This window comes from Gadus chalcogrammus, chromosome 3 (genome assembly GCF_026213295.1).
Source record: "Gadus chalcogrammus isolate NIFS_2021 chromosome 3, NIFS_Gcha_1.0, whole genome shotgun sequence".
Lineage (NCBI taxonomy): Eukaryota > Metazoa > Chordata > Actinopteri > Gadiformes > Gadidae > Gadus > Gadus chalcogrammus.
In genome coordinates, this window is record NC_079414.1 from 7,353,912 (window position 1) to 7,376,601 (window position 22,690).

At 43.2% G+C, this 22,690-nt stretch overlaps 3 protein-coding genes across 4 annotated transcripts in view; 2 read left to right on the forward strand and 1 right to left on the reverse strand.

The window, feature by feature from the left end:
- stx8 (syntaxin 8) overlaps positions 1–7,809 on the reverse strand; it is a 43,015-nt gene extending 35,206 nt beyond the window's left edge. Inside the window, exons 1-6 of the mRNA XM_056585691.1 lie at positions 7,724–7,809; positions 6,994–7,093; positions 6,468–6,562; positions 5,899–6,006; positions 1,261–1,403; positions 274–366 (exon numbers count right to left, since the gene is read on the reverse strand). Coding sequence (XP_056441666.1) covers positions 274–366; positions 1,261–1,403; positions 5,899–6,006; positions 6,468–6,562; positions 6,994–7,093; positions 7,724–7,740 — 556 coding nt within the window. The 5' untranslated portion in view covers positions 7,741–7,809. The remainder of the gene's footprint in view (positions 1–273; positions 367–1,260; positions 1,404–5,898; positions 6,007–6,467; positions 6,563–6,993; positions 7,094–7,723) is intronic.
- A 1,796-nt stretch (positions 7,810–9,605) lies between these two features.
- The window catches only part of cfap52 (cilia and flagella associated protein 52), an 18,634-nt gene continuing 5,549 nt past the window's right edge, over positions 9,606–22,690 (forward strand). Inside the window, exons 1-13 of one of the 2 annotated variants that reach the window (XR_008895131.1) lie at positions 9,606–9,916; positions 10,166–10,380; positions 10,513–10,777; positions 11,780–11,893; positions 12,390–12,806; positions 13,073–13,312; positions 13,629–13,784; positions 14,215–14,278; positions 14,388–14,486; positions 14,569–14,866; positions 15,337–16,248; positions 17,538–17,596; positions 17,761–19,682. Coding sequence is in view for 1 of the 2 variants with exons in the window: in XM_056586384.1 (XP_056442359.1) it covers positions 19,708–19,768; positions 20,067–20,266; positions 20,466–20,602; positions 21,225–21,353; positions 21,601–21,700; positions 21,982–22,098 (744 nt within the window). In the remaining variant the exon portion in view is untranslated. Of the gene's footprint in view, positions 9,917–10,165; positions 10,381–10,512; positions 10,778–11,779; positions 11,894–12,389; positions 12,807–13,072; positions 13,313–13,628; positions 13,785–14,214; positions 14,279–14,387; positions 14,487–14,568; positions 14,867–15,336; positions 16,249–17,537; positions 17,597–17,760; positions 19,769–20,066; positions 20,267–20,465; positions 20,603–21,224; positions 21,354–21,600; positions 21,701–21,981; positions 22,099–22,690 lie in introns of those variants that run through there. The other variant, XM_056586384.1, reaches the window with a different exon arrangement.
- On the forward strand, positions 17,548–18,866 carry LOC130378607 (zinc finger protein 239-like). The gene is made up of 2 exons (XM_056585324.1): positions 17,548–17,596; positions 17,761–18,866. Exons 1-2 carry the CDS (start codon positions 17,548–17,550, stop codon positions 18,864–18,866), a joined length of 1,155 nt encoding a protein of 384 aa, XP_056441299.1.

Genomic DNA, 22,690 nt, shown 5'->3' on the forward strand with positions numbered 1-22,690 from the left:
TCCAGATCAGCAATGGACACGTGCACACACAACCTATAGATTGTGTCTTGTATTTCTACTATGGTGATGGTTGATTATGCGCGTGTGCGTCTCTGTTTGCGTGTGTGTGAGCGTGAGTGTGTATGCGTGTCTGACACATTCTCCCAGACTTGGAGAATGCATAGGTCGTTCCGCTGCAGGACGATGTAATGTTCAGCGTATCTGGAATTCTTGACACTCGTAGTTGTAAGGACACACATGCACACACACACACATACACATACTGTTGCGTACCATTCTGCTCCTCCAGCTCATTGCCTATCTCCCGGCCCATCATCTTCTGCCGGCTGATGACCGCTGCCAGAGCGTCCAGACCAGCGTCCTGGGCTGGACAGAGAAAAGACCAGAAGACGGATGAGTGACCAACAGCATGAAACCCTGAGAATCTGCACTACAGCCCATTATCAAGACAGACACACACACACACACAGACACACACACACACACACACAGAAAGACAGACGGACAGAGATTGACAGACAGAGACAAAGGAATAAAGAAAGACACAGAAAAGAGAAAAACACCAAAAATCAGCGACCAATGTAGTTATACACGTATGTGCACAGGAATGTACTCGGTACACAGCCATAGAGATCACAGAAACCGCTGAGAGACGGCCATTCCTTTTAAATGAGCCAATTGCAGGATGGGGATAATTAAGAGTGCAGGGCATTCCACAGGGGGCAGCATCTGGATTGACAGGGCCTCAGTACACCAGCTGAGTGGACAGTGGACCACATGGACGTCATTTAAGCTCTGTTATTACAACTGATCCTGGGGCCAGGTGGAGAAAGAACCACTGGCAGAACGGTGTAGGAAAGTACAATACAAGTGGAGAACATAGAGATCAGGTGAATCGAATGAGACACCCGTGTCCCTATCAGACCAAATATCAATTTAAATAGCAAACTGTTCTAGTCAGAATCTACACACACAAGACAATGTCATAACAGAGAGAAGAACATAAACAAAGGAACTAGAACCAACATTTGGCCCTTGTCACAGACAACCACAGGAATCCAGTGTTACCACAGGTTCAGGTTCACCATGACCCAGCGACAGCCCCAGTAACCCCACTGGGAACGGGGAGAGGGACGCTGTGCGGTTTGGTTTCCCCATCTTAACAGGACTCTCCCAAAGCAGACTGACAATAGCAAGAGCCGTAATGGAGAGATACCGAGCAAGTGTCCCGACGGTGAGGTGGAGCTGGCCCCGACTTACCTTCCATGATGCTGTGCTGCTGCTGCTTGATCTCCCCGAAGCTCAGGCCCCTGGTCTCCTCCGATTCGTTGACCAGCCACGGGTTGACCGCTCCTCCTCCGCCGCCGCCACCAGCGCCCCCTGCTCCGGACATGAGCGTCGTCCTGCGAGACGTGGGCTAATGTTATTACCGTGTTCAGATGTAAGGCCGAACGCTCCTCTGCACTTCCTCTCTCCTGCTTCAACAAACCACTTGGCACAAACACACGAATGAGGGACAGAACAGTGCATGGTATAATAGTCCTTTCGTTAGGCTTCTGTTCAAAGCAACAAATTGTGAATTTAGATTTGAAATGTGATAAAAGGGGAAGGAAGGGGGTAAGGCATCTACTGTGGGGGTTTAGCCCCCTCACTGTCCTGACCTGTATCTATCTGAGCAGCTACAACTGAGATGATTGAGTTCAATAAAAATAAACCCTTTGGGTCTAGATTTCCCTTGGTATGCCCCCCCATTTCCTATGTGGGTATGTGTGTGCGGTTTACCAATGTGAATCACGTAGAGGCAGAATAGGAAAGGGAATATTTATTTCTGACCTGAACAGAACCCATGTAATGGATGCTTGCCCTGTTCCTTGCCCTGATTTCAGTTCTTCCACAGTAAAAGTACACACGTTGTCGGTGGTGCCAAGATCCAATCAAGTAGAAAAAGTAGCCCCAATAATAAAAGTATGCAAGGGATATATATAGCTACATCAGTGGCGGCTGGTGGTATTTAAAGTGAGGGAGGAAGGACTGCTCGCTTGGTTGCCATTGGCCTGGTTGCACTGTTAGTGGCGTATGGTGGCATAAGTATGTGGGACTCAAGTTGTTTCTGGGTGTTTTGGTGAACTACAAAATAGCAGGGAGGGATAATTATGTGAATTGATACAAATCCACCAGTGGCAGCATTGTACTTTGAAAGCTGGTGGGCAGCATGTCTTGGACTACAAGGGCAGAAGGAAAGGATGCAATTAAATTGAATCAGGCCTACTCTTGATTTGTAAAACTAAATAATAAATCATTGGGCCTATTTTTGCCCTCAATGACTGAAGCTATTGGTTGTAATTTGGCTATGTTTATTTTCATCTACAATTGTTTTAAGAAAAATGAAAACACAAAACCAAAAATGTATGCCATTTAAAATGCATCATGCTCTGAATCATCCTTTCCACTATATCAAACAGAACGGTCAGAGTAACAAACAATTAAAAGAAGAACAAGAACATTATTTGACAACTATTTACATGGGCTGAAAGCCTAACATTGTTTGAGGCAAATGTGGATGTTAATGGTGTTTCAGAATGTTGGTCATGGTGTTAAGCGAATTAAGATTGAGGGACTTCATTTATAGATCAAGTCAATCCTCCTCTCGGGCTCGGCCACGGGCAGCCCCGCCGCAGGCTCCGCAGCCCGGCCGCGGGCAACGGAAACGTTGCTCTGTTCGTCAATATAAGCAAACAGAGCCGCACCGCTCGGTGGAAACGAGGCATACGGGTTCATTGGTTCTCTTAGCATAGACGTGAGGGCATAACCCCTCCCTACGGGCTGCTCCACAGCCAGGGCACCTGCTTAGTGTCATAGCGATAATGCTGTAAAAATCGATTCATTTGCTACAAAATTCAAAACATGTTAAGCCACAAAATAAATGTTGCTTACTCAGTGAGTTCGCTGTACACGTTAGCACACATGCCGTAAGGTTGCTATGGGCTCTTTCTGCTACATAGCAACACACCAGAGGGCTCTGTTGTGTTTCGCTTAACACAGGTTTTTACAGCCCCTTTCTTTGATAATGGCTTAAAGCTGTGTCTGGGGGTCCCGGGGCTGATTTGTGGTGAGTAGTCCAGGGGTCTCAGTGTGAGAAAGGATTCGAACGTATCTATTAAGAGCAACAGATTTTCTGGTGGAATCCAGGAGACATGACCAGAGCCACAAGGAGACCCCTGTGTGACTCAGGAAGTGATTAAACCGAGGCAAGCGAGAGTCCATGTTGTGGTTTTCCTGTCAAAATAAAATCCTTTAAGTGGCGATATGCTACATCGTCTCTCGTGGATACTTTTGACCCGTTCACATTTCAAAGAAGACCAACGAATGCAACTGCTGAACGTGACAGAAGCGCACAAACTCCATATTTAGTCAAGCTAAACTTTCCCCTTAGGCCCGAGCACAAGAGCATGGATCGCATTTCTGAGCAATTAATTTAACTTGGGCCTTGGTATCAACAATCATCTTTAAGTGGTACGATAAGGGTCTGGAAACAGAGACTTTGCGGTGCTGCTGTTTGGACGGTGCGGGCCAGAACCGATACCATCAGTAGGCCTGCTCTGCAGCGGCACCGGCCCTGATCCTGCTGACATGTTTGATAACTAACCCAGCACTTGGAACCCGGCCACTTCCTATGTGACGGCGCCCAGTGTGTGAAGATCCAATTAGCCCATCAGTGGGAAGAGCTAAAAATCAGTCAGGCACACTTGCTTGGCGGCGGTAAAAGCGGCGGGGCCACAGCCATTGTGGCTTAAACATCAAGGCCCTGATCTAAGAGACTTGGACAGGCAAGATTTAACTAATTACAGCTATTTCCCAGAGGGCAATCGAGTAGGAGGGAGAAAGTTTTTAGAGCGAGCTGAAGTTGTGGGACCGCTGGCTCGCAGAAGGTTAACCGAGCCCCTCAGATCGCGGCCCCATGTCCTACTTTGAGATGGAGAAAGTATTGTTTTAGGAATAGATTAAGCTTTACCTCTAAAGCTCCAGACCCTTTTTTTCTCTCTCTACTCCAGTGCTCTCCAAGCCCGGGCTTAGGTTAACCAAGCATGGCCGAGCCAACCCACCCTCCCCCATTCTGTCCTCCAGGACCACACAGAGGGGAGGGGAGAAGTCCTAGAAAAAACACGAATGTCCTGGCTACACGGCACTCACAGTAGAGGGTCCAAAATTAACTATCTTTCTACCTGCCAGAGTGGAAAAATCCAAAGGCCAGACAATTGATTTAATGTGTAACCCTGATTGTGTTTTACACGCCAGTTGGTCAAATCTATCCACCACTGGCAGGTGTCAGGTGTTGGTTTTGGAGCCATATATCTAGAACACTACACCTTGCCTTTTCCTTACAGTTTGGTCGGTAAGACAGTGTGGATTTACATAGTTCAAGAAAATAAAAATACAAACGTGCCTGACATGTCTTTGTTACATTTGAGATAAATGAATATACCAAATACAAAGAAGGAGTAAAATCCATCAGGCTTTACAAAAGTTTTCACACAAAAACAAGACAATTAATTCGGGAGGAAGTGAGCTACATAAGCCTATTTCCTCTTCCTGTCCAAATAAACGCTGGCTGATGGGGTCAGCCACTCTACGCTAGGTAACAACCATCTGTTTCCTCAGCAGTCACCTCAATACGAAATCAGTGGATGAAGAGGATATCAGCGGTGACACCTGGCGCTTTTGTCAACAATTCCAAGTCATAAAGTAATAATCTGATGAGGAGTTATATACAGGGCCCAGCCTACTCCCACTGTGTGTGTGTGTGTGTGTGTGTGTGTGTGTGTGTGTGTGTGTGTGTGTGTGTGTGTGTGTGTGTGTGTGTGTGTGTGTGTGTGTGTGTGCGCGCGCCCGTGCGTGTGTGTCGGAAGGTGCCAAACATGTGATCAGCAGTGCGAAGCGCCTGCAAAGCCTCCTAATGGAAATGAATTAGCGGAAGGGTCGGCAGAGAGGCAGGCCTCCCTCCACAATTGATGCTACAGGGGAAGAGGTCAAGGTGCATGGCTCATACCGGATGTCCAAAGACTTTGCCGCCCAAAGTTACTGACCGGTGACTTATCCTCAAAGGGGAGCAGCGAGCATGTAACTGGGAATCATCCAATAAAGTGAAGATTCATTATTTTAATTGGACAACGTGGCGCCGGTTATTCTTTTGAATCGCCGATTTAAAAAGGGGGTGGAAGTCTTATGGCCTGGGTGGGCTTGAATAGGATGGTGGATTGACTAATAAATGCTGGTGGATCCTGCCAGCACTGACCTATTGTGACAGTACCCCCTTCGTAAATTGACACATTCCTGATGTGATTAAGAGGCTAAATGTTAACACACTTTTTTTTTTTCCATAAGTAAAAGGGTAGACCTAACTGCACTTTTGCATTTCATATATTACCCATGACAAATTAAATCCATCTCAAATAGCCTGTTGACAAAAACATGTCCCTTGAGCAACACAAAAGAGTCAGCCCATTGCAGGGCCTTCAGTGACCTTATGGTGGACGGAAGGGTGGAAAAAAGGCCATTAGTTTGAAACTACTATTACATGTATTTTGATCCCAAGTTCAACATACATGCATCCCATTGACCAATCAAGCTTCTGAACAACTGGCTTACATGTTATAGACATTAAGAGTTCAGGTAATTACCCTCTGAGAGAAAACATATTAAATACTAAACATGTTATTCTTTATATTGGTTAATTTTAAACGTTAATGATAAAGCGACATGTATTTCACTCACAGATAAAAAAATCAATGCTCTGATTCAATTAAGAAATATAAAATAATCTGATCATCTACGGAAAAGAAGGAAAATCTGTTGTGGCTGTATAAAAATTTTACATTAATACTGCACGACTTGGCATACCTGGAAGGTTCTTCTTTGACCTCTCCTCTGAAGGTGGCGTTGAGATGTTTCTCTCTGGTGACCAGGTCATCTACTAGGTTCTGTCTCCTGTCAGCCTCTGACTGCATTCTAACATGGTTGCATTAAGGGAAACAGTTATTGATGGGATAATATTTTGTTATCAGCCAGCATTTTTCCTTGTCGAAAACATGACATTTGGGTGTTAATGATGATGAATGAGAAAGGATGGATATTACAATTATCATGATAATTTTGCTGTTACTCTGACACATACCCTTTAGCAAGGTATTACACAAAACGTTACTAAATGTGAGACAAGTTTTACATTTAAAAGATACCATGTTGCCCTCTATTGGATACATTTTGCTACTGCAAGTAAATGACAACGAGACAGAAAGAGATATGAACACTAGTTGTAGTCCACATATTCATTGTATATATATTTGTATTCAACCAATTTTTATGCATGTTTCTAATGTTTTCAGGCTTTGTTACTGTTTGACCAATAGAGACGCATGCTAACACCAGATGTGAAACACCAATGTTAAGCACAGCTTCAAGAAGGATACATCCGACGGGACGATGAAGCTCGTAGCAGACTCTCTTTCAGCTGGGAGATGTTTTGCTTGAGCTTCTGTAATGACGCTCTTAGTGTCATGTTGATCTGAAATAATCACGTGCATTGAAATGAATTATTCTGTAACACTTTACGAAAAGGGTACATTTATGAACCATTCATTAACATTAGTTAACGCAATTATTAGCATTATTCGCATGTACATAGCATTAGCATATGAGAAGGGTAAGGGGTAGTGTGTTAACCTGAACACTATTAAATGTTTACATTAATACCTATGTTAACATTAACCTTTTACATATACCTATTACTACTATTAGTAAACTCGAACACCATTAGTAAAGGATTATTTGATCAGTTAAATGATAATTGGCTCTAAATATCTGCTTATTAACATTATTAACTAATGTAAATAAAGTGTGAATTAATGTGCACTTAGAAGTTTTTTATTCTAGGCTTATGGATCAGATAATTTGGTCCTATGGGTGTAAACTGCACAGTGTACCCCACGGCCTCACCTTGGCCGGGTTTCCCCCGGTTCTCTGTAGTCTTGACCGTTCATGTATATTCTCGGCTATGTCTTGCGCCAGCCGACACGTCGCGTCGTAGTTCTGTAACCTTCATAACATCACATCACATGAGATCTTACATTTACATTTAGGTTCTGTCGGTACTGCAAAGATGTTCATAGAAACAAGTGCCAAGCCATGAACTCATGAGCTTGTGACATGATGTCACATGAAAATGACATGCCATGTCTTGGTATAACATGATATGCCATGCCATATCTTGACATGTCATTTCATAACATAAGAGGAGTTTGGACCAAGGGTACTGTGTAATCCATGCACTGCTATTGTTTAAGATAAGAGGTTTTAACATCGATCAAGACGTATTTTTTCAGTACCAGGGCGAATCTAATCACAGCGTTGTTGATGTGAGGATTGAGCATGACATTTATCATGTGATAACATTTAGCAATGCCAGGACTAACTCATACTCACTTGTGTACATTACAGTCTAATTCTAATAAGTGCAATTATTCAACATTAAACACAATATTGAAAAGACGTATACGTGTACATGGTATAAATTTCCATTTATAATGAAATGGTTAACTATTGCACCGACAAGTTGAGGTTAACTCACAACAATTAGCCTCTATAACAGGATCCGTAAATGCAAAATTAATGTAACAACGACACACCCTAAGTGGCCACTATTTAGAACGATCATTATGACCCTTACCAAGCATCTTGAGACATATTGAGGTAAATTCGTGTTAGCAAGTATCCAGGTAAGTGCTAGCAGCAGCTTCTTGTTTTGGTGTGACGTCAGAACGACGCTCTGCGAGGTTCAAAAGATACTTGGCAAAATCGTTAAAGGGACAGTAGCAAATGCAATACGCAATTCTCTCTCCCCCTCTCCCCCTCTCTCTCTCTCTCTCTCTCTCTCTCTCTCTCTCTCTCTCTCTCTCTCTCTCTCTCTCTCTCTCTCTCTCTCTCTCTCTCTCTCTCTCTCTCTCTCTCTCAAACACATATATATATATATATACACACACATTATACATTATTATGAGACTTGGTCTTTAATCTGTGCAAAGCACAATATAAGCACATCAACAAGATGTCCGTGTCAAATGTACTCCTCTCTCAAGCAGGGCAACTCGCCGACTCAAGAGGATGGCGCAAAACAAACAGGTTGTGACCTCGCAGGTCACCACAGGGTCACAAAACCCACCGCACCAAAAACAAATCAACAACAAATATAAATCAATAAAAAAGTGAAAAAAGGAAAAATAATAAATCAATAAACTAAATATAACTTATAAACCTGTTACATAAGCACACATTGTAAACCATGCCCTTTTTCAGCATGCAACATCTCAAAGCGACCATGACAATCAATAGACCTTTTTCACAGAGGCGTCAGCGTAGTAGGCCTACACACGTGTGTTGATCTGCTACCCTGCCCTGGTACAAGCCACCACCAGACCCATTATTGATGTTATGGGAAAATGGGACAAATGGGTTTGTCCCATTTTGAAATCCTACAGAAAAAAAAACCACCAAAGGCTTCATCACAGAGGTGGTCAAATGGATGTATCTCATTACGTTAATTAAATGTGTTTTTATGACCACCAGAGCTATTAAACCTATGTGATGGAGGTCTATGTCATGTTGCTAAGTAACTATTATAATATATATATTTCCCATAGGGGACAGTAGAGCTTGTTTTGCATCTTCCCTATTACCATTGCACCAGCAGATGACATGAAGGCTTTATGGAGGTTTTTTGTTTCATAGCAAAACAATTGCTGTGTTTAGATCATAACATATAACTGTTGTGTTGAACAAAAACATTGGTTAGTCTTCTCAGAATTCATCGTGCATTCTGAATGCTACAACTAGAGAGATTTTGAGTGACCCACATAGTGGTTTTCTCAGAGATTGTCACCACTATTTACAGTATGTTGTTTTGTATATCATCCGTGGTCCCTCAGTCAATGCATATTGACAAGTACCGTCAAGCTCAAACATGAATTTTAATGTTTTTTATAAACTATGTGTGACGGATCAACATTGCAAAAGTTTTTAGTTAAAATATTATACATTGATAATTAATATGCTTATTTATAGAAAGGCACGATAGACACAAACATTTATGTAGTCATTTATTTGTTTTCATTGTAACAACATCACAACAACACTTGTTGTTTCCAAATATAAACGTTTACGAGTGTGGAAAGCCACTTTTTGTGTTTTTTTGTTAAGTGTTAAAATACAAGTGGGGAAAGATTCAAACTCGTGTGTGTGATATATTAAACATATCAATGGACTCTTTTTGTAATTATTTAATAAGTAGGTCCATTGGTTTGCAAATAATACCTGCTGTGTTTGTTTTCTAAATATAATTGCACCTAAAACAATGTATTTAAAAGGGGAATTAATTAAGAACAAAACACCACCATTTTGGATAAAGAAGAGCAGAGGTCTATAAAAGGAAGTTTCCATTTTCAACACACAAAAACAAAACCACAAAAGCAGCCTTACCCCCATGCGGGTCTCACATGATCATAGCCTGTATATAAACCCTCCTTCCCAGAGGGTTTGAGCAGTGAGCACTTTGACAGAACAGCCTCTATACACTCATAGACACACCAACATACATACACACACACAAACCCCCACACACACATACAAACACACATGCCACCATTCCTGGTGTCTGGATGATAATGATCCATATTACAAGGACTTTGGAGCTCCCCCACTGCGGGACTATGGATTTAGATTTACTGAACGCAGCAAACCAAGACTTGACTTCTGCTGCGAATGGCCGGGGCAGGCAGAGGTCTCACTCCTATTACAGCGCAGAGGACGCCAAGAACTACGGTCTGCACGCAGACACAGAGAAGGTTGTGGTCAGGCCACGTTCCAGGTACTTTCACAGGTCCAGCGCTTACAAGAGCTGTTGGTTATGTTGTCTGTTTTTCCCCCCTGGGGAGATATCATAATCCTTCTTATTTTTTGTGTCATACATGTACTTTTGATACTTTTACATGTTTTTGATATTTGAGGTAATTTCAGTTCAACTAATTGATCGCAACCAGAAGTTCTGCCCTAAATGGTAAACATGTGTGATGATATGAACTCCAAACAACAACAAAGCAAAACACATTTTCTTCAGGTCCTTTTACAGTTACGAGACCTCCGAGACCTTACCTGATGAATGCGACAAAAAAGAGTGCCGGTCTAATTTCCTGTGGCCGAAAGCTGCCACCCTGCTAGAGTTCAAAGGGACCAAAAAGGAGAAGAAAAGCGGGACCAACGTCACCACGCGGCTCACCTCCAGGAAATCCAAGTCCAAATCCAGCAAGCATGTCTCAACCAAAGAACAGAATGGTATCCTCATCCCTCAAACATTATAATGTGAAGAATGTGTTGTTACAGGACCCATTGCAACACAAAATGTATTTCTTAATCATTGCACATGTGCACCAGAGGCAAAGAACTTTTTTTTGTCTTTGCAATTAGCCGGCAGCCGAGGAAACCTCAAGGCTGTTTCAATGTTGACGATCTCCGAGTCAGATAACTGGGAGATCAGCTCTAGTGCAGGAATGAAGTACGGCCAGTTTGTGGACTGGGAGAAGATCGACCCTGAGGCCGCTCAACGCTACCAGCTGCTCCTGAAGAGCGACCACAGTGAGATGAAGACCATGGGTCGAGAGGGATTCTGGGCCGCTCCCCACACCCTACGGGCCAAGGCGTACTACCACATCATCCACGGCATATACTCCAGGTTTGATGCACATTTTCTTCACACGACAAATTCATTGAATGAGTAAAATTATATATAGATATAATTTTACTCATTTAAACATAACGGCTCCGCCGTCGATAAACTCTCCCAGGTAAGACGTTCTGCACTATATAAATTGCGATAAAATAAGGGAAGAGAAAAATTCTCACCTCGACAAGCAACGGCAGGTCGTTCATTTTGTCATATAAAAATTCTGTTAAATTCAAACATCGCACCGACCGGCATATCAACACACAAGTGACGTGATCTTAAAGAAACAGTGTCCCTTTAATACAACGAAAACATGTCAATAACACAGTAGGGTAGGGTGAATTATGTCTACAGAGTCCACCACAAGACTACACTTTACACTCTTCCTTGAGCCTCCCGAAATGTCTTAACACTTTGTTGCTCCAACTTAATATTACCCTCCTCCTTGAGCCTCCCGAAATGTCTTGCATTATTGATATCCCCCTTCCCCCCTGTGGACTGTTTTAGTTGTTTTATTTTTCTTATGTTTTGTGTGCATGCTATGTGTGACTGTGTAGGCCACTACTGCCTGTCTTAGACAGGAAACTGGAAGAGATGTTTAACCTCAATGATGATTATTATTTTCAACTAACCAATAGTAGTTGCCTTGCATTTTAAAATGTCAATGCACTTTTCAGCCCTGAATAATAGTAAAATCTATTTAATAATTGATTTGCATGTATAGTATACTACACTTTCCATTGTACAATTACCCCCTGTTAATAACAACTAGAGGTTGAGCGCGCACAACGCGCGCGCAAAAACTCTAGTATATACATATGTTCAAACCTATCCTAATTAGCCCAGAGCAATTGGAAAGAATGGAAATTTCTGATTTGATTATTTGTTCTTTGTTAACATCTTTGGCTTCCAGCATAATAGCGATGTTCTGTTGTGAAAATCCTGACCATAGCGCACCGTGGAGTTGATCCAATAACGTGACTGCAACTGTAATCCAAACGTTGCCATCAGGTCTCCTACGCCGGACAAAGATGTCCACCAGGATTTGGCCAGAGAGCTTTTTGGGGAGCAGAAGATCAGTACCCACCCATTTCCTGAGTACATGGAGGGGGGGGAAATACCGAGGTACCAGCCCTGAAAGTGCACTGACCAAAACAATCACTCTTGACTCTATTAGTAGCATGCATGTAACACACACACACACACACACACACACACACACACACACACACACACACACACACACACACACACACACACACACACACACACACACACACACACACACACACACACACACACACACACACACACACACACACACACACACACACACACACACACACACACACACACACACACTCATCCCATGCATGCAAGCAAAAAAGATAATGTCAGCAACAAATATGATTCACCACCCTCTGCGCATGTGGCTCATATGGCTGATCTTTCCATAAAGACTTCCACTTCTTGCTCTAGCTTCATGGTCATATGGTCTATCTTGATGGTAGAATACAAACCAGATGACGATCTGTTTGTGCTGTCCACCTCATTTTGCATATATATTTTGTACTTTATTTATTTCTCAGGCCGAGTTTCATTTCCTGTTTTCCGTATCCAGGCATTGCCTCAACAAGGCCGGCCTCAACTCGGTGAAAAAGACTCTGCTTTGCATCAGCAAGTACTTCCCCGAGATGAACTTCTGCCCCATCCTGCCGGCCCTGGTGTCTCTAATCCTCCACTTCAGCGAGGATGAGGCAGAGTGCTTCCACAGTGTCTGCAGGCTCATCACCTACAACGACCCCAACAAGCGCTACATCGACCAGACCTTCCTTACGTACAGGGCCTCCTGCATGACCTTCGGAGACCTGGCCAACAAGTACTGCCGGGGAATTCGCAAGCTGATCGCCAGCTCCCACCAGAACCTCTTTGAGTTCTACTCCGACTGGATCATGTGGATCTTTGCTGACCTGCCGTTCACCTACGCCATCCGTGTACTGGACGTCTACCTCCTGGAGGGCTACAAAGTGCTCTACAGGTCAGCTGCTGCATGAAGGGTTGGGGTGGCTATGTGAGTGGCTGTGTTGTGTGTGTGTGTGCGTGCGTGTGTGCATGTGTGTGTGTTTCTGTCTGTCTGTCTGTCATACGATACATTTTTACAATTCTAAATGTAGCCATGCTGATTAAAAATTGATTCACAAATGAAATAAAAATTAATGCATGATACCATGTATTGTTGAAAGAAAATCGTATCCAACATTATATAATCGTTTACATAGTAATATAATAAGCCTCTCTACTTAGAGTTGCCTTGGCGTTGCTGAGCCTCTACAAAGTATCTGTGGCGTCGCGGGTGGCCGGCGTGGAGGACTTCAGAAGGGACATGAAGAGCTTCGTAGAGAACGTGGCGCGCCACTGCACGGCCGAGAAGCTCCTGAAGATGTCCTTCGCCATACAGATGGCAACACGGCGAGAGCTCAACCTGCTCTTCAATGCCAACAAAGACTCACTCATGCAAAAAGGCGTTAGCGTCCACCAAAAGCGGTGGGTAACAGGGCATGGGGGTTTGTCTGCAGTTAGTCTATGAAATGGTGTTACCTGACCTGGACGAACTTCATACAAATGTAGTATTACTTTGCTGAACAAAACTAGCCACTGGAGAATGCATGTGCATGGATCAATTTCCTTCAGGATGTAAAGTACAGATGGCAGATACAAAAACATGCTATAATGTAATATCCATTGGCACATTTCCATGTTGTCCATATAAATCCTTGGTTTGAGGGTATAGATGTCAGAACACAAAATCTCCCATTTTAATATTCTGACATATTGCGGCGGTTTCCTTTTGTTCTTTCAGACAATCGGTGCAGATGGTGGACTTCAGCCCCTTTAGCTCCAGTGTTGTGACAGGGACCGAAATGAGAGTGGTCTGGGCCTGGATACCAGAACGCTTCGCCCTCTTCAGTCCAGTTCGGCTCTTCAGTACGGCTGAACATGGAAGAAGTCTGGCTACGTGAGTCAAAAGGCTTCCCTTAATTTAGCTTCTACTGAAGAGCCATGATGCTTTGATATAAATGCCAGAGAGAAAAACAGATTTCCTGCAGTCACAAATCAAATAATTTCATATTGATGTTGTTTTATATAAAAAACAACAGTTGTTTGTCATTAATAACTACTAAAGACAAAATAAGCATCTACAAATGTGAAACTAACCCTGAGACTAAGTTGCATAACAAAGGAGACTGCATGTGTTTTCACTGTAAACATGTTTGTCTTCACAGTCTTAAACATGAAATTACTCTTGATTCAGTGTTTGAGAGTTTTTTTGGATACACCAATGTCACCGATTATAATAATCAATTGCAGTTGTATATTAGAATTGTGATACTAAAACCATCTACGGTAGTCATACATATCATTTCCTTTTGTTGTTGTTTATAAAGATTCTACTCTCTTGTCGAGGGACACGAACCAGCTGTCTTGATTCTCAAAACGGCTGATGAAGAGGTGAGATACTAAACGAGTTAAACATTTAGAAATTTTAACTAAGTTATTTATTGAATTGATGGGACATTTTCTTTGTGATAATAACACTATTTCTCCCTCCACATTACAGGTATGTGGTGGCTTCTTGTCAACTGATTTGACAGAAAGAATAAAGCATGAATCCAACGAACTAGCTTATTTTGGCACGGGCGAGTGCTTTGTTTTCATGGTGAGAAAATATCGACCATTGTTCCTTTTGACCTGACCTATTCAGTTCTTGAACACTGATGTTTAATGCTTTCTCCTTCCAGCTCCGGCCTAGCATGGAGCGCTACCAGCGGGCAATGGTCAACATTATGACGCGTGGAGACGCAGGCAACAGTGTCTCCTCCCTGTCATCTGACAGTGAAAGTTGCCCAAACAAAGCCGCCGCCACCAGCCCCATGCAAACCCTGACGTGTCCTGTAGGCACTCTCCAGGATCCCAGCTACCTCACCGTCCCCTTCACAGCCTCGTCGGATGATCTCATAACTGCTAGAGACCCCAAGAGACTAAAGGAGCAAGTGGCGTCCATGTTTATAGCAGCCGGCGAAAACAAGCTTGTCATTGGTAAGCCTTGTAATGTTTGGATGATGATAAAAAATGTTTCAATGTTTTATGTTTATAGTGGTTTTATTACCTATTTAAGACAGATCGTATTTACAGACACAGAATAAGACACATAGAAAGAAATGACCTGTACTTCTATTCAAAACACTTTGCGATGTTTGGTCAACAAAACTTGGCCTGCCAGACAGACAGGGACACCCACACTCACAAACACCCACACACACACACACACACACACACACACACACACACACACACACACACACACACACACACACACACACACACACACACACACACACACACACACACACACACACACACACACACACACACACACACACAAACACAAACTCAACCTTTTTTCTTTTGTGTTGTCAACAACACTTGGAGTATAGCCTGGAAGTCATGTAAACTGGTGGTGTGGTTGATATGCTGACTCCTTCATTATGACGTGTGTCCATTCCCAGGTGGCGATGGGGGTCATGCACTCTGCATACACGGAGATCTTGAGAGTGGATTCACAGAGAGATGTGACACATTTCAGAGCACGCCGCTCTGTAGGGGAAATTTTAAGATCCAGTCATTGGAGGTCTGGGGGATCCAGAACTCAATCTCGGTCGTAACCAGTGAAGAAGAGCACATTTAAGTTATGCTTGAAGTAATGCTTAAGACACATTCATTTAAGTGATTTCTTGTAATTGTATTTGTCAATTTGTATAATTATTTTTATCATTATGCATATATCAAGCACTTGGATTAGATGGCATTTAACTTAACCAGGATTTAAAAAAAACAAAACATTTTTGTTAATTATTTTGCAACTTTTCAGCCATTGGGAAAGACACATCATATGGCCTAATGTTATTTTAGATATTATATGTCTATGGTTATTTTAGATATTTTATCTTGAAATTAATTGGAATATTTGAGTTGGTTTACTTTACAGTAATTGTGATATTTATATATTTTTTATATACAGAAAAATAAATACCCTGGAAATCGTGATTGAAGCCCTCTATGTGTCCCTGTTAGAAATAATTATAGACAGGTGTATAGGAACTAGGCAGACTTTTCAATGATTTTGGTGGCTTCTAACTTTATTGAACTGCTCCAAGCCACCTTGCTCCGCAATCGAGCTACAAAGAAAGACCAACATTGCAGGTGTGGTGGATCATGCATGGTGCATGTAGGATCCATAGATTGGATGGTTCTCCCTTGAGGCATCATGCGGGATAATGAGGCGCGGTAATGTTTGCTGTTACTGGTGCTCCCCGCCACACTGAGGCGCTGGCGAGTCCGCGTGAGAACCAACGACGAACGAGACATTGAAACCAAAACAAAGTCCGCCAACATTCTACTGGACTGGGGATGTAACGAATGTAAGTTATCATAATCACGTAGAAGCGTTTCATTGTCCTGTACGTTGACGCCTGACGGTATTACCACTTGTTTTAAAACACGGAGACCGTAATAGCATCCCCGTTCAATTGAAGTGCCTACTACACTGTTATGTTCGCACCGCAGCGCCCATACTGAGGTTTATTTTATATGTAAAACAATTGGAATGCGTCGTTCTTCATGTGTTATACGAGCGCCGGTTAGATGTCTATATATGCGCCAATCTCGAAACAAGCAAGCAAGGACACAATTCTAACTGAAAAGCTACGGCTAGTCTTTACCTAGCTATATGACTGACCTTATTTAGCAAAATTATGGTCTGTACCATGGATGTATATGGCCGTGCACATGTGAGCATATGCGCATGTGTATTGATTTAGGTTCCTGGAGCTTGGCACGTACAGTAAGCATCCCTGTAATGTTATAATTTTTCCCCATGAATGCCGTTATATTCAACGCATACAGTAATGTACTGACCAAAACACATACAATTTGTATACCTATTACACATACAATTTGTATACCTATTCCAGGGATGGGCAACTTTCATGATAAAGAGGGCCACAATTCTTCATCATCACCATCAGAGGGCAATGTGACACTTCAACTAGACGTAAACTGAGAGAAGCTACACATTTTTGAATTTGTTGGATATGATTTCCTGTATTCTGGTGCATTTTGGGGATGGCCACTACCTACAAAATCTTCCAGATTCATAACCTATGTATAGTATGTTGATTGAACCAACATACCTTCATTTCATGTTTTCCATGCTCAAACAGCCACATGATTGGTTAGTACTTCGATCAGTGCAAAGGGCTCACATACATCATCATTCAATGATGTCACAAAACTGAAAAACAGTGGCCCAACATTAAGTGCAACAACTCAATGAACTCAAACCCAACAAGCATGATATTCACTTCAGGGCAGTTGTAGGCGACTTTAGTGGAAACCTTTCATGACTGATACCGTTTCTAAGCAAACTAGACACATGGGTTAGCCTTTGAATTCTATGAACAGACACTCTGCTTTTCTTCTTTCTTAACCAAGTTTTCTTTAACTCGATTTGTTTTTGATTATTATTATTAATTATTATTATTTTTTATTCAATAAAAATTATGTGCGGGCCTGACTGAGTGAGGATGTGGGCCGTATGCGGCCCACGGGCTGCCAGTTGCCCATCCCTGACCTAGTCCAAACCATAATATATTCAGTATTAGTGCATGTATTTTTGTGTATGTGTGTGTGTCTGTGTGTTTTATTACAGCTTGACAGCCATGGGACCAGATGCTGAAACGGTCATTAAACTAGAATCCTCAGATGAAGGTAAGAAGTAATCATGTGCTCTGTGTAAAAAAGAGGAAATAATAATATGCATCCTTCTCCCCTTAAAATGTCTCATGACACCCAGAAACCCACTACATTTTCACCAAAAACACCAAAGCTTTTATTTGAGGTAATCCGTTTCCTTGTTATGGTTGGGTCCTTAGATTGGTCCAACCCGGACGACACGCCAACTCCTGCAACGGAGACCCGCACAACCAAGAGATCTTACTCCTGCTCTGTCTGTGGCAAGCTGTTCGACAGACCGTCAAGGCTGGAGCGCCATGCAAGGGTGCACACACGCACTTGTATCCCCAAGTCAAAGTGCCGCGAGGAGAGTCCCATGCAGTTAGTAAATCTCGCCAAGGACCAGAGTTGCCTCAACAGGCCCAGGTATTACCCCTGCCCCGACTGCCAAAAAGTGTTCACCAGTCCGTCAAAGCGCGACAGGCACGCGCCCGTGCACCTGAAGAAGCCCAGCGGGCAAAATGCGTGTTCGTACTGCACCAAAGTCTTCAAGAAACCCACCGGGCTCATACGCCACGAGCGGATGCACACGGGTGAAAAACCTTTCATCTGCTCCGTGTGCGGAAAGGGCTTCTCCGACCCAGGACACTGCAAAGTGCACGAGAAGGGACACGCCGAGCTTCCGGAGAAGCCTCACTGCTGTAAAGACTGCGGCAGGTGCTACCAAAAGCCCTCCCAGCTCAGGCGCCACTTCCGCACGCACACAGGGGAGAAGCCGTTTGCCTGCGCCCTGTGCGACAGACGCTTCATTCGCTCCGAGGGGCTAAAGAGACACGAGAACTTCCACAGTGGACACAGGCCGCACAAGTGCATCGTCTGCCCAAAGGGCTTTTACACCCGCCACGAACTCAATACCCACAACCTGATCCATTCGGGGATGAGGCCGCACATATGCCCCGTGTGCGGCAAGGGATTCACGCAGCTGGGCAACATGAAGGAGCATGAGCGCTGCGTCCACAGGAAGACGGATCTTTACAAATGCGCAAAGTGCGGGGCGTCGTTCACGCACAGCCAGACGTTGAAAAATCATCAGCGCACACACACAGGCGAGAAGCCCTACCTGTGTGTCACTTGTGGCCAGCGGTTCGCATGGAGCCGTTGCCTCAGTAGACACCAGAAGACACATGTGCACATTCAGAAGGACCTGGAGGCCAAAGAAACGCTCCTGGCCCCGGAGATCTTGGAGACATCTTCTGTCACCGATCACAGCAGCCAGACGCTCAGTGAAATAGAAAAAAACAACTGATTGCATGAATTGACGAAATTCGTTACAGTTGGGTGTCCAATAGACTTTGGCTGGGTGCTCTGTTGTATGAAAAACATGAATATAAAACTGCAATTGCCGCACAGGAGACTTAAATAAATGGAGACATCTCCTTTATTCCCTTGTGTGGCCGGCTGACACGTTTGTCTTTTTTAAAGCCTGACGATTGCATTATTTTTTGTTTTTCTTATGCTTTACGTAAAGGTTAATGGTGTTGTCCCATCACACTACCATACGATTTTGGAATCAGGCTTGCGTAATATTATTACGACCCTGACGTCTAGGGGATAGAGGGTAACAAAGCCAACTCAAACAGTACAGACACCGGATTTCAAAAGTAAACAAAAGGATTTATTGCAATAACAATATATTATCAAGCACTAAGTAGGTCTAATAATCTAATCTATGTTTTAACAACAGGGTCGTCTAATAAAGAAATGCTTCCTTTTACTCATGATGGCAATTACGGTAATACTGAGAATGCAATCATTATCAGAAGGCAGTAGGCATATATTCATAATAAATGTCATACCAAAGAAACATTTCCAAAACTATTCTCAAGTAACAATATTGAATGGAAAGTACGCTCTTTATGCAGATGCTGGCAAATCTGCATAATTACGTGTTCGTTCGCGGTCTGCCGTCGGCGCACGGGCCCGTCGTTGGACAAGACCAATCAGCGAGAGCCCGGCTGCTTTGTTGCTAGGCAACATGTGTTTGTGTCTAAAGCGAATAGAAAAAATAAATAAAATCGCCGGCGGGAGCTGAACTCGGCCTTCAAACAGGAATAAAACGTTTACATTTATCAGACACTCTTTTAACGATGGCAGGAGATGATCAGGACATCCCGCGACTTGAGCTGGAATCTGTCATCGGGTTCAATGGTGAGACTGAGCTTTAACCTCTGAGGAGCGACCAAGGAGCGTCACACTTTACTGGGAGCTGTGAAGTCTGTGCTATCTACTGCCTGCCTTATTCAATGCATACCCTAGTCAACATTAATACCATTACCTTTATTAACATGTAGATAAATGAGTAAATGATAGTATTATAGTAAATGATAAACCATTAGTTAATTGTGAATTAGCTAGTAAGTCAATGCTTATTACTGCAATAACTAATGTTAATTTATGGTTAATAATGTACAAAACAAACACACATTATGGTGATTTTTTCTAAAAGGACATGTTCCCCGTGGTCTGAGAGTCCATCCAGACAGAGACCACCTGATCTATCCCCTGGGATGCACTGTCATCCTGAAGAGCCTTACGGATGGCAAACAGGAGTTCCTGCATGGTCACACCAACAACGTGTCCTGTGTTGCGGTTTCCAAAACTGGCTGCTATGTTGGCTCAGGACAGGTCACCTTCATGGGCTTTAAGGTGACAGTGCTATTTTGTGACACATTAGACCCTTATCAAAGAGTCGTCGTCATAGGACCTGATCTTCACTAATGCAGTCTAGAATATCATCACAAAATGTCTTAATCTGACTATGTTTCAATCCATGAATGTCTAGAGAGATGGATAAATGAACTCTTCAAGCCGTCTTTGTTATCATAATGTTGACATTGTGATTTAGGCGGACATCATAATATGGGACTTTGCAAAGCGAGCCATCTACGCCCGCCTCACGCTTCACTCGGCAAAAGTGGAGGCGCTGTCGTTCTCTCCCAACGACATGTACCTGGTGTCCCTCGGAGGCCAAGATGATGGCAGGTAGAGCGCAAGTTGGTTCTCTTTAGAAACATGTCTACATGTGAAGTTTGCAGGATTAAGTGGCATCTAGTGGTGGGGTTGCAGGTTGCAATCAACTGAATATGCCTCCCCCTTCACCTCCCCTCACCAAAGAACGTAGGAGATGAAACTATGGTGGCCCCGCACAGGCCTGTTAGGTGCCAAAAGGAGTTCCAAAATAATGTCATCATTTTGAGAGCATCGCAATGCTGTGCAAAGTGAAAGTGAAAAGTTCGAAGTGAAAGGTTTCTTGATGGATTAAAAAATGTATTTAGTTATTTAGTCTGTAAAGGACAGGTGGTAAAGTAAAATGTTTATCATGATTGTTGATTGATGAATGGCACTATGGATATAGTTCTGCTCCCTATGTAGATATAAAGGGCTCATTCTAATATGACAATAGCACAACAATTCTTTTTTTCATGGGATTATACTCAGGTTATAATATACTTCTGGATATTAAGTTCCTCTGTTGTTTCACTAGATGCCATTCAATTCTATTTGTTTGTGTGTGTGTGTGTGTGTGTGTGTGTGTGTGTGTGTGTGTGTGTGTGTGTGTGTGTGTGTGTATGCGCGTGTGTGTGTGTGTGTGTTTCTCCCCCAGTATTGCAGTTTGGAACATAGAGAAGAAGCTGGCTATATGTGGGAATCCAGCCTCTGCTCACAGTGCTGGGCAATGCCTCTGCCTCCAGTACTCCAACACTGATGACAACACCTTCATCACCGCTGGAAAGTGAGCACTTGACTCAGTTAACCCTAAATAACAGTTCTTTGTCCTAAATTCTCACAACTATTGTTATTATTATTCAGATTTCGTGAGATGTGTTGTATTGTGTGGCTGTAATCATTTGATGTACAAACTGCAATGTTGAAATAGTTTTGGGTGACAGTCACTGTTGACTGTGACATTGGGGTATAAAAGAGAGCAAGAGAGACTCTCACCACTCTTTAATGTATTTACTCTGTGCCCTGCTTTCTAGTGGCACATTGCGGCTGTGGGAACTGGACCTCCCAAACCGTAAGGTTAGACCCTCTGAGTGCCAGACAGGCAAGCTGAAGAGGATTATCAAATGTATTGAGGTAAGAAAATTAACATATTCTCTTTCCTCGCCGCACCTGCAGACCAAACACAAATACACGGCCAGCCAACCACCCTGTGTCCTTAGAAGCCATAGCCAGGGTTACTGATAGTGTAGGTGTTATTCTGCTCTGCATGGAAGAATTACACACGCACGCACGCACGCATGCACGCACGCACGCACGCAGGCAGGCAGGCAGGCAGGCAGGCAGGCAGGCACACGCGCACACACACACACACACACACACACACCAGTGTCCAACCCCTTTGTGTTGCTATGCAGATAGCCGAGGATGATCAGTACTTCTTCTGTGGTACGACCAGCGGAGACATATTGAAGATGAACATGAAGACTGGGCTATTGAACAGCTGTGGACCAGCCAAGCAGAAGTTCAGCCAGGTAGGTTCATCGACTGGCCTCCTCCTCCTGTCCCTATGTTCAGGAAGGAATCTTTTCAAAGGTGCCACGTGTAGTATTTGGCAACAGTCTTATTAGTTAGGGTTAGGTTTGCAGAATGGATTGCAGCATCTTACCAGAATGTTGTTGTGTCCACAACTATTGTAAGAAACCAGGAAATACACAGTCCCTCCCAAGGCACTTTGGTCCCTCTTCATCCCTACCGCTTCCTATTCCCCCCAAACCCCAAATCACCCCACTGAATAAGGCTTAAAGCTTACCGTTTACAGAAGTGGTTCTCAAACTGTGGTGGTGCGCAAGGCGCTATATAGAGGTACGCAGAGGAATTTCTGAAAATAAAATAAAATATATCTATATATTATTATTATAAACATAATAATAAGTACATTAACCATCAGATCATTAAAATGCGGTTTAAAATACGTTATCCTTTCCTGTAATATTTTTGTTACAATATCAGCCTGTTCTGGTAAACACATCAAACCATGCAAATTAGATGGGGCGGTAGTATATCTGCACCCCATGTCCCTAATGGGGTGAGACAGGGTGGCATCTTGTCATCTGTCTTCTTCAA

Excerpts from the sequence above, each read along its gene's own strand:
- LOC130378607 (XM_056585324.1), top strand. The coding sequence starts at position 17,548 with ATGGGACCAGATGCTGAAACGGTCATTAAACTAGAATCCTCAGATGAA. Across the intron at positions 17,597-17,760 it reads ACTAGAATCCTCAGATGAAG|ATTGGTCCAACCCGGACGAC; the intron begins GTAAGAAGTAAT and ends TTGGGTCCTTAG.